Below are 17,232 nucleotides of genomic sequence, written 5' to 3'. Positions count from 1 at the left end.
TTCAGTATATTTTACTGAAGTAAAGAACATTTGCAACAATTACAAAGTAACCACAAAACCTTTAAGAAACATACACAATCAGATACAATTATAAGACTATCTCTAGAGACAAGTTGGTAGGATGACTTAGCTCTCTTTGGCAATTCAGTAGCTTGGGCTTTGTTGAAAGAATAAAAGCCATAATTGAAAAATGGAGAAAAGAATGATCCCATTGACAGAGTAGAACATGTACTAGGAAGTACAAGATCAATACTTTCCACTTAGCAGATAGAAACAAAGACAATAGTGTTTATTGGCAATGGTGATCACATTGACAAAATCTGCACAGCAGTAATGTGTCACAAATGCTGCTTCAATTATACATGCACTAAAATTTTCTGTTTTGGAGTTCACCCTGGGCGTCATGGCAACACGGATGAAAGAAAAAAGATAAAGAAAAGAGACAACAATGTCAGTTGTTAAGAGAACAATTTAAAAAATTAGAACTTGAACTCAAAATAAAGCTACAAAAGAAAATATTGAAAAGACAAATGGAAATAATAAAACATAAATTAAATTTAATAGAAGCAGAAAAATTGGCACAACAAATTAAAAGGGCAAAGCAAAACTTTTTTGAAAATGCAAACAAATCAGAAAGATGGTTAGCTTATAAACTTAAAAAACAGAAGGAGAAAAAATTGATAAACAATTTAGTAGATTAAAAAAGGCTGTTTACAATTTAAAAATGAAGAAATAAAATACTATGAGAAACTATATGACAAGGAAGAAACTCCATGGAGAAAATGACTCAATATATGGAAGAAAATAATTTACCAAAAATTCCAGAAAACTTTAAGACTATGTTAAATGAAAAAATAACAATGATGGAATTGATAGAGGCAATAAAAAGACAAACAAATGAAAAAACACCAGGACCAGATGGACTCTCGGCAGTGTTTTATAAATGTTTACAAGATATATTAAGTTCACCATTGAAAAATATGTGTAATGAACTTCTATTGGAGGCAAAACTCCCAAATGCATGGACAGAAACTATTGTTACATTGATACCAAAAGAGGTCTCAGTTCTGACCCGGATCAAAAGCTATAGACTGATATCACTACTGAATGTGGACATAAAATCTTCACTTCAATAATAGCTGAGAGGCTGAAAAGATTTTTGACTGAATTTATACACACAGATCAAAATGGATTTTTGCCAAAGAGACAAATAAAAAATAATTTGAGGGTAATACTAGATACCTTGGAATATTATGAACTTCACCCAGGGAAACAACTGGCACTAGTATTTTTAGATGCCCAAAGGGCATTTGATAATGTTTCTTGACAATTTATGATTCAACAACTAAAAACAATGGACCTTGGTCAAAACTTTATAAATATGATTCAGACAATATATCAGAAACAATCAGCAAAAGTAATTGTAAATGGGGATTACACAGAGAATTTTGATATATGAAAAGGCACAAGACAAGGATGTCCATTATCCCCATTGCTATTTATCTTAACTTTGGAAGTTTTAAATAGAAACATTAGGCAAGATCCAGAAATTAAAGGATTGAAAATAAAAGGTGAAACCTACAAACTGCAAGCATTTGCAGATGATTTGGTATTCATTCTAGAGGAACCTTTAGAGACGATTCCTAAACTGTTGGAAAAGATAAAACAATTTGGAGAGATAGCAGGATTAAAGATAAATAGAGAAAAAACTAAAGTGATAGTTAAAAAAATTACAGATAAACAAAAAAAGCAATTATCAGAAAAAACTAGAATTGCAAATGTCAAAAAGGTCAAATATTGTTCAGAAGGGATTCTTAATACTGCCTTTAAAATCATGGCATAAGATACAATAATAAAAGTAAAACAATCTAGTCCAGTCAAGATAGAGGCCACCACAACTCCAGCCTCAAGTGGATTGAAGTCATAGCAAGATAGTTTTAGGAATTGTGGAATTTTACAAAATAATTGGTTGACAACATTAGAACAAAAGAAGACTGAAAAACTGCAAGTTGTATGTAAAATTCCACAGAGAAAACCTGAAACTCACAACAGGATCGTATGCCATGACTGTCAGGAGGGATAAATCAAAACCTTCAAAGGAGAGAAAGAAAGAATAGAGCAATACAACCAATGTAAGAAATGCATCTGTTGTCCATGAGAGAATTTATCATGGATTTGGGAACAATGACTGAAAACAGTGCCCAGGTCTGCTAGGCCACATGAGAAAGAAGTACATGGGACTGCACAGTTGATGGTCAAAAGCTACTGCAGAGATGGTGAGAAGATTTGTTGCTACAGTTGCCACATATAACACAAAAAAGGAGGAGAAGAAATGCAAAAACTACATATGCCAATTTTTTGAGAATTCTAAGTGCAGAAAATAAGGCACTGTGGTTTGATTCTCAATGTTTCATTTATGACAACAAAGAACAGGGAAAAATAGGCCACCTCATTTAAACTTACTAGCCATTATTTTCCACAATAAGATTACACTCTCATGCTCACTTAATCTGAACTCAAATCTGTGGCATGCTAGAGCTGTCCTAAATCCACATATAGCAGGGGTGTCAAACTGCCAGCCCGCGGGCCGGATGCATCATCCCAAAACCGCACCCACCCCATTGCCGGCAATGGAGAAAAAGCTCCAATACATCGCGTGACGTCACATGATGTCACGAGTTTGACATGCCTGACATACAGCATCTGTAAATGCATTAATAGTAATTAGGAATACAGGAAGTTTGCTGAACAAATTCTCAAGTTCTAAAATTGTTTTGGATTGGAATACTGGATTTGAATACATCCCAACTATGTCTCCTTTTCTAACTCATTCCTCTATTTAGAGAAGTAAAGGAAAAATTAGGAAAATGAAAAACTGTGGGGAAAGGAATAGAAACAACATTTAAAAAAAAATTCAGAACCTCCAGAGTTTAGAAAGGACAAATTTGATATTCTTATTTCTCATACTATAGATGATTGGATTGAACAGAGGTGGAAGAAGCGAATACAATACAGTCAACCCAAAATCTAAGTAAGAAGGAATGTTAGAAGGAGTTCTGATATAGGCAAAGTATCCACTTAATAACAACATAGACACTACAATAAGATGTGGAATACAAGTGGATAAAGCTTTCTGCCTTCCTTGTTCAGAAGGGACTATTAACACTGCTTTGAAAATCATGGCATAAGATACAATAATAAAAGTAAAACAACCTAGTCCAACTAAGATATTGGCCATGAGAATTCCAATTTCAAATTGATTGAAGCCGTAGCAGGATAGTTTTAGCAATTGTGGAATTTCACAAAAGAATTGGTTGATCACATTAGTACAAAACAGAACTGAAAAAGTACCAGTTGTGTGCAAGATTCCACAGAGAAAACCTGAAACCCACACAAATAGCATTATTTCAGTGCTGGCTTTCCAATTCATCATTATGTGATAATGTAATGGATGGCAAATGGCAACATACCGATCATATGCCATGACTGTGAGAAGGAAGAAATCAGAAGCTGCAAAAGAAACAAAGAGGAAGACTTGAGCAACACAGCCAACATAAGAGATACATCTGTTGTTCATGAGAGAATTGATCATGGATTTGGGGACAATGACAGAAACAATGCCCAGGTCTTGCAGAGCCAAATTCATGAGAAAGAAGTACATGGGGCTGTGCAGTCGATGGTCAAAAGCAACTGCAAAGATGATGAGAAGATTTGTTGTTACAGTTGCCAGATATAACACACAGAAGAAGAAGAAATGCAAAAGCTGCAGATGCTGATTTTTTGAGAATTCCAGGAGCAGAAAGTAACACACTATAGTTTGATTCTCCATGTTTCATTTATGATAACGCCAACATAACTGCAAGTAAACAGAGGAGGGAGACACAATTAGATAAAACATAAAGCATGGAGAATATAAACAGAGGATCAGAGCATGGAATATCTAGATTTAGGATGAGAATATGAGAGTACATTCTATCAGTTTCTACTTATCTGTAGTCAAGAACCAATTACCATCCTTACTTTTTTTTTTCTTTCCTCCTTCCAGTTCTGTTAATTCAAAAGGACTACATTAGGAAAAACCTTTAGAAATCCACTTTCAACCATGGAAGACTACAGGGAGTATTTGTACCAGGCACAATCTCTTGCCAGGCATACAGTGTTGTGGCAGTGTTGGAGAATCGGTGGATATGTTCTGTATGGGGCCTTATTCTTGTAGAGGAAAAGCAATGTAACCCTAGCAAATAAATATAACAATAAATTTCTATATCTTTTACATGGAAATCTTGATGGCAGAAATTTCCCTCTTGTAAATTATCTGTGTGTGTGTGTGTGTGTGTTTTATGTGACAGAAAGAAAGAAATACTTTCCTCATTTACCCTAGCAAGGAAAATAGCACAATAAGCATTAAAACTAATACATAAACACTATATTCCTTAACATGTATTTAATGGTATACAATTAAATAGAAGAAAGATAGAAGTTTACTTACAACATAAATCTTGTCATAATATTCACTAGGTGATATTATACATGATAATCTCACTGTAAAATATTTTTAATCAAAAGAAATCAGACATTAGCAGAACGAAATAATAAATCCCCTCCTCCAATAATCAGAAGGAAAGTGATAGCTCAATTTGAAGAAGCAGTATCTGATTAAGTAAAAACTACATTCCCTCCAGGACAAAAAATGAGAAACAACTTATTACAGCTATGAAGTGTGACAACTTGGTATTTTTTTAAAAAATTGAACACACATTTTCAAAAATAATCCTTAATACTTTTTTAAAAAAAAAGATATTTAGAAATGTTACAATTTATTTATTTTATTCAGTGACTTGAAATGATTTTGCTAATGTGCATTTTCCTATTATTGATCTAATTTGCATATAGTGAAAAGCTATCTTCAGTTTAAGAAGTTTCTATTCTGAATGTTTACTAATATCTGTTATGTATCTCCCAAGAGTTTTGTACACCAAAATAAAACTGACTTCAGTGTGCTAATTAATATAATTGGCCATTAATAAATCCATAGCTACCTTAAAATTCTCCAGTACCAATTATCACATAGAATAATAATATCTCAAAATCATATTAGCAGCACTGGGGCTGCAGTCATATCAGGATTCTAAACTTGAATAGATAAAACATGAATCAGATGAGGAGACCTCCCTGATCCATGTTTCATCACTTGGGATTCTCTTTTACCTCTATCTTTTAAGAAATCCCACCCTCCATTCTACCCACCATAGCTAGGGGAAAAGCTGAGAAGAATAGAATAGAATAGAATAGAATAGAATAGAATAGAATAGAATAGAATAGAAGCTGGAAGGGACCTTGGAGGTCTTCTAGCCCAGCCCCCTGCTCAAGTAGGAGACCCTATAACATTTCAGACAAGTGGCTGTCCAGTCTCTTCTTAAAAACCTCCAGTGATGAAGCACCACAGTTGCTGAAGGCAAATTGTTCCACTGGTTAATTGTTCTCACTGTTAGGAAGTTTCTCCTTAATTCCAGGTTGTTTCTCTCCTTGATTAGTTTCCAACCATTGTTTCTTGTCCTGCCCTCTGGTGCTCTGGAGAATAATTTGACCCTCTCTTCTTTATGGCAGTCCCTCAAATATTGGAATACTGCTGTCATATCATGCTAGCTCTTCTTTTCTCTAGACTACTCAGACCCAAATCCTGCAAGTGTTCTTCATATATTTTGATCTCCAGTCCTTTGATCATTTTAGTTGCTCTTCTCTGAACTTTTTTTTCCAAAGTCTCAACATCTTTTTTGTAGTGTAGTGATCAAAATAGGTTGCAGTATTCCAGGTGTGGTCTTACTAAGGTTTTATAAAAGTGGTACTAATACTTCATGTGATTTTGATTCTATGCCTCTGTTTATACAACCCAGGATTGTATTAACTTTTTTGGCTGCTGCTTCACACTGCTGGCTTATATTCTCTGAGATCATCCATTAGGACTCCAAGGTCCCTCTCACAGTTACTGTTTTTGAGCCAGATTTCACCTAATATGTACTTATGCTTTTGGTTTTCCCTACCTAAATGTAAATATTTGCTTTTCTCCACATTAAAATTCATTTTGTTGGATAGGGCACATTGTTCAAGTTTGTCAATATCTTTTTGGATCCTGAGTTTGTCTTCTGGGGTGTTGGCTATTCCTGCCAGTTTAGTGTCATCTGCAAATTTGATGAGCTCCCCTTCTATTCCCTCATCTAAGTTATTGATGAAGATTTTGAAGAGTACTGGGCCTAAGACAGAATCTTATGGTACTCCACTGCTTACTTCCCTCCTTGTAGATGTAGTACCATTAAAGATTATTCATTGAGTACAAGTTGCCAGCCAGCTATAAATCGATCTGGTGGCAATGTTGTCTATCCCACATTTTTCTAGCTTATCAAGAAGCAAGTTGTGGTATACTTTGTCAAATGCCTTACTGAAATCTAAGTATACTATGACCACAGCATTTCACTGGTCTACTAATTTAGTCACTTTATCAAAGAATGAAATAAGATTGGTTTGGCATGATCTGTTTTTAACAAACCTGTTCTCACTACTAGTTATTTATTTGTTTCTAGATGTTTGCAGATCTGTTTTTTGATTATCTTTTCCAGGATCTTCCCAGGGACTGATGTTAGGCTGATTGGTCTATAGTTTCTTGAGTCTGCTTTTTTTCCTTTCTTGAAGATAGGAACCACATCAGCCCTTTTCCAATCCTCAGGTATTTCTTTGGTGCTCCAGGATTTTTGAAATATGGTACAATGGTTCTGAGGTAATATCTATCAGCAACTTCAGAACTCTGGTTTGTAATTTGTCAGGTCCCAGTGATTTATATTCATCAAAATTAGATAGGTGTTCTCTTACCATTTTCTTGCTTATTTTAATTTTTATTTCTAGTCTGGTTTTTATAGTTATGTTTTTGGTAGGTTGGGCTATAATTTCTTTTTGGGTGAAGACTGATGGAAAGAATGAGTTAAGCAGCTCTGCTTTCTCTCTACTGCCTGTTACTTCCTTGCCATCTTCTCTCTTAAGTGGACCAACTTTTCCTTGACTTTTTTTTTGTTATTGATATGTTGAAAGAAACCTTTTTTATTATCTGTGATTTTTATTGCAAGTCTTTATTCATTCTGAACCTTTGCTTTCCTGATTTCATCTTTGTAGGTTCTGACTATCGGCTGATACTCTGCCTTGGTTATTTTTTGTACTTGTCATTTTTGTCTTTCAATTTATCAGAGAGATCTTTGTACAACCATTCTGGTTTCTTCTTGAATTTCTTATTTTTCTTTTTCAGTGATATTATGACATTATGATTTTATTTTTGCAGAGTTTCCCATGCTTCCCAAGTTGTTTTCCCCTTTAGGATGTTCATCCATGGAATCTTTCCTAGGCTGTCTCTCAGTTTGTTAAAATCAGCTCTTTTAAAGTTTAAGACACTGGTTGGATTATGTTCCATTGCTTTTGTTTGCATTATACTTAATTCCAGTATGACAGGCTCAGTTTCATCCAAGATTCTGGCAACTTCAACTTCCTCTATCACTTCTTCTTTATTAGTAAGAATTAGGTCCAGTATAGTTTTTCTTCTAGTTCCGTCCTCTACCTTTTGGATAATAAAGTTGTCACTTTGGTTGGTTAGGAATCTACTTGATTGCTGCAGAGTTTGTCTCCCAGTTGATATCTGGGTAGCTAAAGTCTCCCATTACTACCGTGGTATGCTTCCTATATACATTTGTTATCTGGTTGGCAAAAAGTTCATCTATTTCTTCTGATTGGTTAACTAACTGGGTATAACTAACTGGGTTAGTTAAGCCGAGATCATTAACATAAGGTGGAAAAGTCAAACTTTTCAGTAAAGTAGAAAGGGAATAGGAAGAAAAGTGTTAGAAATTCTTTTTATATATATATAGAACCACAGAGCAAACAAAGAGTATAATCACCATGTGCTTTACCGTTAAATTGTTTAACTCTCACTGGAAATCTACTTAGAACAAAAGAGTGTAGAGAAACTCTATTTAGGACAAAAGAGCATACACAAAAGGGGTTTCAGAAATGACAAATAGAATTATCCAACCCCTAGGAATAGCAATAGACCACAAACCCACAGTCACACTCCACCAGGAATTATCAAGAACCAAAGACAAGATACAGAAGGATGAAAGAAACAATATAATCTATAAAATCAACTGTAAAAATTGCAACCAATTCTACATGGGACAAACATCACATCAGTTAAAAATCAGGAGCCACAAACACCAGCTGACTGTCAAACACCATGATCCCGAATCCTTAATTTCTACCCACAGTGAGACAAAACAGCACCAGTTCAATTGGAGCAACAAAATATCATTGGCCACACTACCACCTGCCACACTCATGAGTTCATCAAAGCCTGGCACTCCACAAGCAATTCCATCAACAGATACATTGACCTACAATCAGCCTCCACACCCCACAGAATCCAATCAACCACACAGCTAACCAGAGATAGCACTGACCCACAACCAAGCTATGCAAGCCCCCTCTACCAGCACTTCACCTCCCAATGTCTCTCACCTGATGTAACCTCCCCATCACAAGACTTCCACTGATGATGCACACCTGACCCATCTCAAGTTGTGAAATTCCTGAAGCCTGATATGACATTTTGTTACAATGATGCATCATCATATTTACATTCTTGGATTTTTCATTTCTTTAGTTATTAAAAGCTTTTGTGAGATAGTACCAGTATCTGGTTTGGCCAAAGAATTCTAAAGGATAGAAATAATACCCAGGATCTAAAGCAAGTTTGTAAAACAATTTGTAACAATGGTTAAGGCATCAGGCTAGAAATCAGGAAATTGGAAATTCGAGTCCACCTTATTAATAAAGTCAGTTGGGTGACTATGGGACAATCTCTCTCTCTCTCTCTCTCTCTCTCTCTCTCTCTCTCTCTCTCTCTCTCTCTCTCTCTCTCTCTCTCTCTCTCTCTCTCTCTCTCTCTCTCTCTCTCCTCCTAGGAAAGAGAAAATGGCAAATCACTTTTGAAAAACCTAACCAACAAAAATGCAGGACTTTTCCAGTTAAGACTGTCTTAACGGTGTAAAGTATCAAAATCTGTGAGCAAATGACCATTTAAGGAAAAAGGATTATAGAGACCTGTATATTGTGGGAAAGAATAAAGATTTAACATGTCATATCATGGGCCACCATTAAAGGGGAAACCAGGGGAAACTATTTTATACCCTGATCATCACTTCACTAAAGATCATGTACTGTCAGTTTCTGGCAAGCCACAGCTGTCCAACATCCACATTTAGCATCTGTGAAATGTATTAGCACTAATGAGGGATGAAAAATTCTACTATTCTTCTGGTTTGTGAGGTTGGATTTATCCCTATTTCAGCTATGTCTCCCTTTCTAACTTATTCCGTTCTAAAGAGAAGTGAAAAAAAAAAAGACAGGAGAATGTACAATGTGGTGAATAGAATATTAAAAAAATCATTAAAATGTTTTTTCATAATCTCCAAACTTTAGAAAGAATAAACCTGATATTCTTATTTCTCATGCTATACATGATTGGATTGAACAGAGGTGGAAGAATGGAATACATAAGAGTCAATCCAAAATTTAAGTAAGATGGGTTTTCAGACGTAGGTCTCAGATTGGCAAAGCATCCAGTTAAAAAAAATATAAACACCACTGTAAGATGGGGAATACATGTAGATAAGGCTTTTTGCCTTCCTTGTTCAGAAGGGATTCTTAGCACTGCCTTGAAAATCATGGCATAAGATACAATGATAAAAGTACAACAGCCTAGTGCTGCTGCAGCACTAGTCACAAGAACTCCAATTTCAAGTAGATTGAAGCCAGTGCAGGATAATTTTAGCAAGTGCGGAATTTCACAGAAGAATTGGTTGACAACATTAGAACAGAAAGGAATGGAAAAAGTGCCAGTGGTATGCAACGTTCCATAGAGAAGACCTGCAAACCAAACCAGAATCATCATTTCAGTGCAGGCTTTCCAATTCATCATCATCTCATAGTGCAGTGGATGGCAAATGGCAACATACCGATCATATGCCATGACTGTCAGAAGAGATAAACTAGAACCCAGAAAGGACACAAAGAGAAAAACCTGAATGATGCAACCAAAGTAAGAGATGTGTCTGGTGTCCATGAGGGAATTTATCATGGATTTGGGGACAATAACAGAAACAGACCCTACATCTTGCAGAGCTAAATTCATCAGAAAGAAGTACATGGGTCTGTGCAGTTGCTGATCAAAAGCTATAGCAGCAATGATGAGAAGATTTGCTGTTGTAATTGCCAGGTATAACACAAAGAAGAAGAAGGAATGTAGCAATTGCAGTTGCCGAACAGTTGAGAATTCAAGGAGCAAAAAGTAAGGCATTGTAGTTTGGTTATCCATCTTTCAATTATCACAAAAGCTGCATGCCATAACTGCAAGGAAGCAGAGGAAGAAGCAGTTAGATAAAATTTTGGGAAGTGAGAATCTGAAATATGTTGAGAACAAAAAACAAAATGAAAAGTAAAGCATGGATAAATAAACATAGAATCAGACTATGGTGAGGAAAAAACTGTGCGAAAGACTAAAGAAAAAAAACATAGAAAACCCATAAACCTCACATTTTTCCTTCTTTCTTCTTTCCAGTTCTATTAATTCATATCCTGATCAACATAATTGCCTAGGATTCAGAAAACCCTGCTCAAGTCCATTTTCAGCCATGAAATATTTGGAACAGTCAAAATCTCTTGTCACTTGTAAAGAATTGTGGTAGTGTTGGAAAATTGGAGGATGTGCTTTGTATGGTGCCCTATGTTTCTAGACGAAAGACAATGTAAATCTAGCGAAACAATACAAAAATAAATTGCTGTATCCTTTACTCGGAAATCCTGAGAGTAAAAATTATAAATTTGCAAATGTGTGTGTGTGGCTGTGTGTATTTGTTTATGTGACATACAACTAGAAATGTTTTTTTTTCCTCAGCTGCCCTAGCAGCGCTTAGGCTGAAAACATAACATAAAAATCCCCTAAAATAATACATAAATATGAGATTCCTACATATGTATTTAATGGTGTATGATTTAGAAGAAATAAGATAGAATTCACTTAAAATGTAAATGGTGTTTTGATATTCTCTTGGTGATTTTATACATGATTATCCCACTTCCAGGAGTATTTAGGCAGAAAATGCTACACAGCCTATGATCTCTGACATTTTTACAGCATTTTTACAATATGGATCCATATATTCAACAATACTTAAATGCATAAATGAAACAGCAAGAACAACAAAATTAGAAATGTTACCATCTATTTCCTTCATTTATTCCAGAGAGATTGCAAAATTACTTTGTTCATGCTAATTTACTTATTAGTGATCTCTTCAACTATTCAATCAATTTTATTTCAAAATTCATTTACATGCATAGAGGTTTGACCTCAATTTTTGCAAATTGTAACTGAAAAATTACCATTAATATCTACACTGAAATTTCTCGAAATTAGATTCTGATTGATATTTACTTTTAAATACACTAAGGTCATATTTTGTAAAAATAGTATTTAAAAAACCAGTCTCTTCCAAAAGAATCTAGCTTCCTATTCCATTATATCAGAACACTACCTTATGCAATCATTTGATTCAATTCTCTTCACAGTGGAAAAGTTATAAAGCCAAGCCTGAGTTATAACAAATCAGATATATTTCAATAAACACCAATTTATTCCAGAATAGAGGAAAATGCCTTTTCTCTAAGTTTTCAATTTGTAAATGACTTACTATTTATTTCCATAGATTGAGTTTTCTATTATATGCTTTCAAGAGTATTAAATAAATTAAATATTAAATAAACACTTTCCCCATAATTTTCATGTACTGAAATAACTATCTGCACTTACTTCACTGTTCCTACTCTGAATGTATATTAATATTTGTTTTGTTTCCCTCAAGAGTCTTGTAAAATAACACCAAAGTAAAATGCATTTCTGAGTGTTTAATAACATAACTGATTATTAACAATACTATAGCTTAATAACAACAAATTACATAATAATGTCTTAGAATGTTGTTAAGAGAATTGGGACTGCAATCATATCAGCAATGCAAACTGTGAGAGGTGAAACTTGTACCAAATGAGAAGATCTCCCTGAAGCGAGTTGCATCACTTGGGATACTACTTCGCCTCTGACTTTTAAATAATCCCACTATCTATTCTGCATGCCAGGGCTGGGGAAAGAGTTTGAACTGAACTAGGTAAGAACACAACATTAGTGCAGGGGTGGAAAATGTAAGCCTTTCTGCAAATTAAAAAGGGGAAAGGCAAAAGAGAAGTATCACCAAACCCATAGAAACCTAATGGAATGCCAATAGAATAAAGTGCACAATAAAACCATAGAAACCATATTTGTAGTGGGAGTGCAAATGAACAAAATGATAGTTCATTATTGTATACCAAGCCACACCCCTTTGTAGGGTGCATTTGGATGCCTGAGAAAACTGCAAATACAAACCTAAGCAAGGCTCATAGATTGAGATATAATGTAAGCCCATAGAGACCTATAAAATACTTAGAATAAGTAATAAAACAAATCCATAGAAATCAATAAGGAAACACCCAGAAGAAATATAGCCAATAAGATTTAGAAACAGAGTCATATGGATATATGTTTTAGAGAATAAGTGTGCATGTCTTCAATTGTATTGTGAAATAATCTGTTTCCTGTAATAAATTTTTCCCTGCAGCTACGTATAGTAAATTACCTGCAGGAAATTCCTGCAGCTGTACCACTACCCAGAAGGACCCATCCACAGCCTATGTGGCAAAACATAAAGGAATAGATTTCAATTGTTTTCATATTTCAGCATCTTTCACTCAAGTGAAGAATATTTGCAATGATTACAAATTTAAGCCTAAAACTTTAAAAAAAATATCCAGTAAAGCACAATAATGATAAGATTCCTAGAGGCAGACTGTAGGATGACCAACCCTTGTTCTGGCAGTTTTGCAGCTTTGACTGGAATGAAGACAAAAATATTTGGAAAATGTAGAAAAATCTGAACATCCCATTTAGGAAGGCAGAGCATCTATAAGGAGGTATAGGAGACATACGCATTACTAAACAGATGGGAAAAAAGGCAGCAGTATCCATATGTAGAGGCAAGGTTAGTCACATTGACAAAGCATTATAGAAGAATTGTAATTCAAGTGCCAATTATGTTATACATGCCCTAAAGTCTCACATTTATATGTAAAAGCAATATGGAAGACAGCCTTTCATGGCATTTGAAGTCTCCTTTAATAGGTTGGCTAGATTTTGTCTCCTAAACTCTTGATGATCTCAAGATGGATTCTGTTATGTTTGGTGTTCGATGAGGCATCGACGAGGCAGCAGGTGAAACAAGCAATTCTTTATTAAAGGATTAAACACTGGCTTGGATAACTGCTGCTCCACCCCTTTATATACCCTCAGCCATTAGGCGGCGGCCAATATGATTCAAGTATTGTTCCCACAAGTAATTAGCATCAAGACAGAAAGTCTGGCTTTTAACTGACAGAGTCTTATGACCATTTTTTTCAATATTTACAAGTAATTCACCTTAATACATTACACCTCTTTCCCCTAGATAGTTCATAAGGACATTTGTTAAACATATCCCCTCAAATAAGTTGGTGGCCTTTTTTCCTGTTCCGAACACCTCGGAACTGCTGAAGGCCTCCGGTCTGTCAGCTCACCTGCCAGGCTTGGAAGACCGGGGCTATAGGACCCATCCATCACTGGTACACTCGAGTCTCTATGGCTGGGCTGTCCTGGTAGGCCCGAGCCAGTGTCCACAGGTGGAACAGAATCCACCGGTCCTGGGTATTGTCCATTGGTTGTGGTATTTGACTCACCAGATGCTTGAGTCTCGTCTCTTAGTCTGAGAGCTCCGCCCTCACTGTCAGAATCTGATGCACTACTGCAATCGTGCTGCTCCTGAGTTTCACTGTCACTAGAGTCATGAGTTACTGGCTGGCTTGCCAACCTCCGCTGCAGTTGGTCGATGTGCCTGCGTAGCACTCAACCGTCTTCCAGGACCACTTCATACGAAAGTGGCCCAGTCGCCCTACAAACCACTGCTACCACCCACAATGCCCCTTGCCTTGTAGTTCCTCGCCTAGACCAGGTCGCCAACTTGCAAGTACCATGGTGCCTTTGGCTGTGTTGCTTGTGAGGCAACTCTATCTAGATGTAAGCGATCCAGCTTTGTGATCAAACGCAGCCCCATCTTAATTCTGCTGGGCTTCTGCCCATGGAATGCATGGGGTTGTGCACTGGCAGAGTAGGATATCTGCCAGTCTGTGTTGCTGGTTACCTGTGACTATCTGCTTTAAGGATTCCTTTGTTGTTCGGACCATGTGCTCCGCTTGGCCATTTGAAGCCAGGTGAAAAGGGGCTGATGTGGCATGTCTGATCATATTTGCCCTTAAAAAGGACTGAAATTCTGAAGCAGTAAATTGAGCCCCATTGTCAGAGACAATCACGTCAGGTAACCCGTGTGCAGCAAAGATCCTGTACAGCTCCTGGATGGTCCTGGCAGTAGCCATAGTGGAACAAAAGGAGAAGGCCTTTGGCCTTCCTTACGTAGAAAGGATTCAGTGTTTTCAGTGTTTTGAGATTTATCACCTAAGATATGATATAAAGCAGTTTAATCCTGCAATACCAGCTGAAACAACTGCAATTTCAACCAGCTGAGTCTAAAGCAGTATATTTTTAATAACATAAACAAACAAACAAACCTGGTTAAAATCATTGGAACAGAAAGAGATTCAGAAAGTGTTGATGGTAAGCAACATTCCATGGTGAAGACTGGTGATCCAAACTGGTATCATTTTTATTTATTTATTTATTTATTTATTTTATTACATTTATATCCCGCCCTTCTCCTTACGGACTCAGGGCGGCTAACAATCGGATAAAAATACAAGAATTACAATACAAGTTTAAAATTAATTAAAAGGGAAATATTTAAATCTAATCCAATTAAAATATAATTAAAACCCCCTCTAAAATCCCCTAGGCCAGTCCCGCANGGCCCGGGGTGGATATGTACAGCTGAGTATCATCAGCGTACTGATGGAAATCCACCCCAAAGCCACGAATGATCTCCCCCAGCGGCTTCACATAAATATTGAACAGGAGCGGAGAGAGGACCGACCCCTGTGGGACACCACAAGTTAGGGGCCTTGGGGTCGACCTCTGTCCCCCTGCCAATACCGACTGCATACGGTCAGTGAGGAAGGAGGAGAACCACCGCATCACGGTGCCTCCCACTCCCAACCCACCCAGCCGCTGCAGCATGATGCTGTGGTCCACAGTATCAAAAGCCGCTGAGAGGTCCAAAAGAACTAGGACAGAGGAATAACCCCTGTCCCGGGCCCTCAAGAGATCATTCACCAACGTGACCAATGCCGTTTCCGTGCTGTATCCCGGCCTGAAGCCCGACTGGAGAGGGTCTAGATAGACCCTCATGATTTCAGTACTGGATTTCCAACTGATTAATATCTCAAATTATACTGGGTTTCAAATGACAACATACCAATCATATGCCATGATTGTCAGGAAGTGTAGTGGCAATGCAGAATACCATTGTATTTTGAGGAGTTTAGTGACATGTTTTGATTTATCCTTCATATTTAAAAAAGTATAAAACTTTCTAGCCCAATCTGAGCTAGCTTTTTGGTAGCTTTTTACTCTTGCATGCTGAATAAAGAACTCTCTCTCTCTCTCTCTCTCTCTCTCTCTCTCTCTGTCTGTCTGTGTGTGTGTGTGTGTGTGTGTCTGGGTCTGTGTCTCTGTGTCTCTCTGTGTGTAGGGAGTAAATCTTGCAATAGTTGTGTAGCTTGTCTCATCTGTGAATTTCTCAAACTTTCAATTTGTCAACGCTGCAAATACTGTATATTCTTGCTTTGACAATATGCAGAGCTGTCTGGCATTTTTATAGTTAAACCAGGCAGAAGGGGGAAAGAAAGCGGATGTAAATCACATCTTCCAAGTTGATTGGAAGATGTGAACCATGACCCCAAAAAAGGGTGGGAGGGAAATGTTTAGAATTACATGCATAGCGGAAAAGGAACCAGTCTTAAGCATTCCACCATGCCGTGCTGATGTACTAATCTTAAATAAATGCTTTTAGGAGAAAAATNCCATGACGACCTTGGACTTGACCCAATTAGTTCATGCCCCCACTCACACGGGAGGACATACACTAGATCTAATTTTTGTCTCTGGCCAGTGGCAGAATGATCTGGAAATGGGGGAGGTAGTTATAGAGCCCTTGTCATGGTCAGATCATGCACTCCTTAGGATGGACTTCCGGACCGCTTCCCCCCGCCGCAGGGAGACAGAACCGCATAGATGGTTCCGTCCCAGGCGCCTGATGGACCCGGAGAGGTTCCTGACGGAGCTTGGGCCATATCCGGAGGATCTAGTCCACGACTCGGCTGAAGATCAGGCGGCGGCCTGGGATGTGGCCGCAGCCGCAGCACTGGACCGAGTCGTGCCGTTGCAGCCTCTGACCCGACGCAGATCTCAACTAGCTCCCTGGTTTACCGAGGAGCTGAGAGATATGAAGCGCTGGAAAAGACGCCTAGAGAGCAGTTGGAGGGCTACCCGAACCGAATCCGACCGAGCACAGGCAAGGATGCATGTTAGATCCTACCTTGTGGCAATGAGGGTGGCGAGGTCTAATTACTACTCCACCCTCATTGCGTCATCAGATAATCACCCGGCCTCCCTCTTCAGGGTGACCCGCTCTCTCCTTCAGTTGAGGGGGGGGACCCCCTGGTGGGGAGGGCTGAGGATTTTGCTCAATATCTGCATGACAAAGTCGCTCGGATCCGAGAGGGTTTAGACTCTGACTGGGTGGCCCCGGGGGAGGAGACGGGAACAGGTCTTGAGACTATTATATGGGAGAAGTTTGACTCTGTGGCTCCCGAGGACGTGGACAGGATCCTGGGGAGGCTGAATGCAACCACATGTTTACTGGATCCGTGCCCCTCCTGGCTGGTACTGGCGGCCCGGGAGGGTACACGAGCCTGGCTCCAGGGAATTATAAACGCTTCTTTACGGGAGGGCGCCTTCCCCATGGCCTTAAAGGAGGCGGTGGTGAGGCCCCTCCTTAAGAAGCCTTCCCTGGACCCAGAGGTATTGGCTAACTATCGCCCGGTCTCCAACCTTCGCTTTGTGGC

The 17,232-nt window shown here is 37.9% G+C and overlaps 2 protein-coding genes across 2 annotated transcripts; both read right to left on the bottom strand.

The window, feature by feature from the left end:
* Positions 1-2,914: 2,914 nt before the first annotated feature.
* On the bottom strand, positions 2,915-3,829 carry LOC114923291 (olfactory receptor 14A16-like). The gene has a single exon (XM_029286057.1). It carries the CDS (start codon positions 3,827-3,829, stop codon positions 2,915-2,917), a length of 915 nt encoding a protein of 304 aa, XP_029141890.1.
* Positions 3,830-9,493: 5,664 nt separating this feature from the next.
* On the bottom strand, positions 9,494-10,408 carry LOC114923290 (olfactory receptor 14C36-like). The gene has a single exon (XM_029286056.1). It carries the CDS (start codon positions 10,406-10,408, stop codon positions 9,494-9,496), a length of 915 nt encoding a protein of 304 aa, XP_029141889.1.
* Positions 10,409-17,232: the final 6,824 nt, after the last annotated feature.

The sequence above is a fragment of the Protobothrops mucrosquamatus genome, unplaced genomic scaffold (genome assembly GCF_001527695.2).
Source record: "Protobothrops mucrosquamatus isolate PMUCROS unplaced genomic scaffold, P.Mucros_1.0 scaffold2796, whole genome shotgun sequence".
Classification (NCBI taxonomy): Eukaryota; Metazoa; Chordata; class Lepidosauria; order Squamata; family Viperidae; genus Protobothrops; species Protobothrops mucrosquamatus.
Note: the sequence above shows the minus strand (reverse complement) of the source record. Positions and strands in the feature narration are given on the sequence as shown.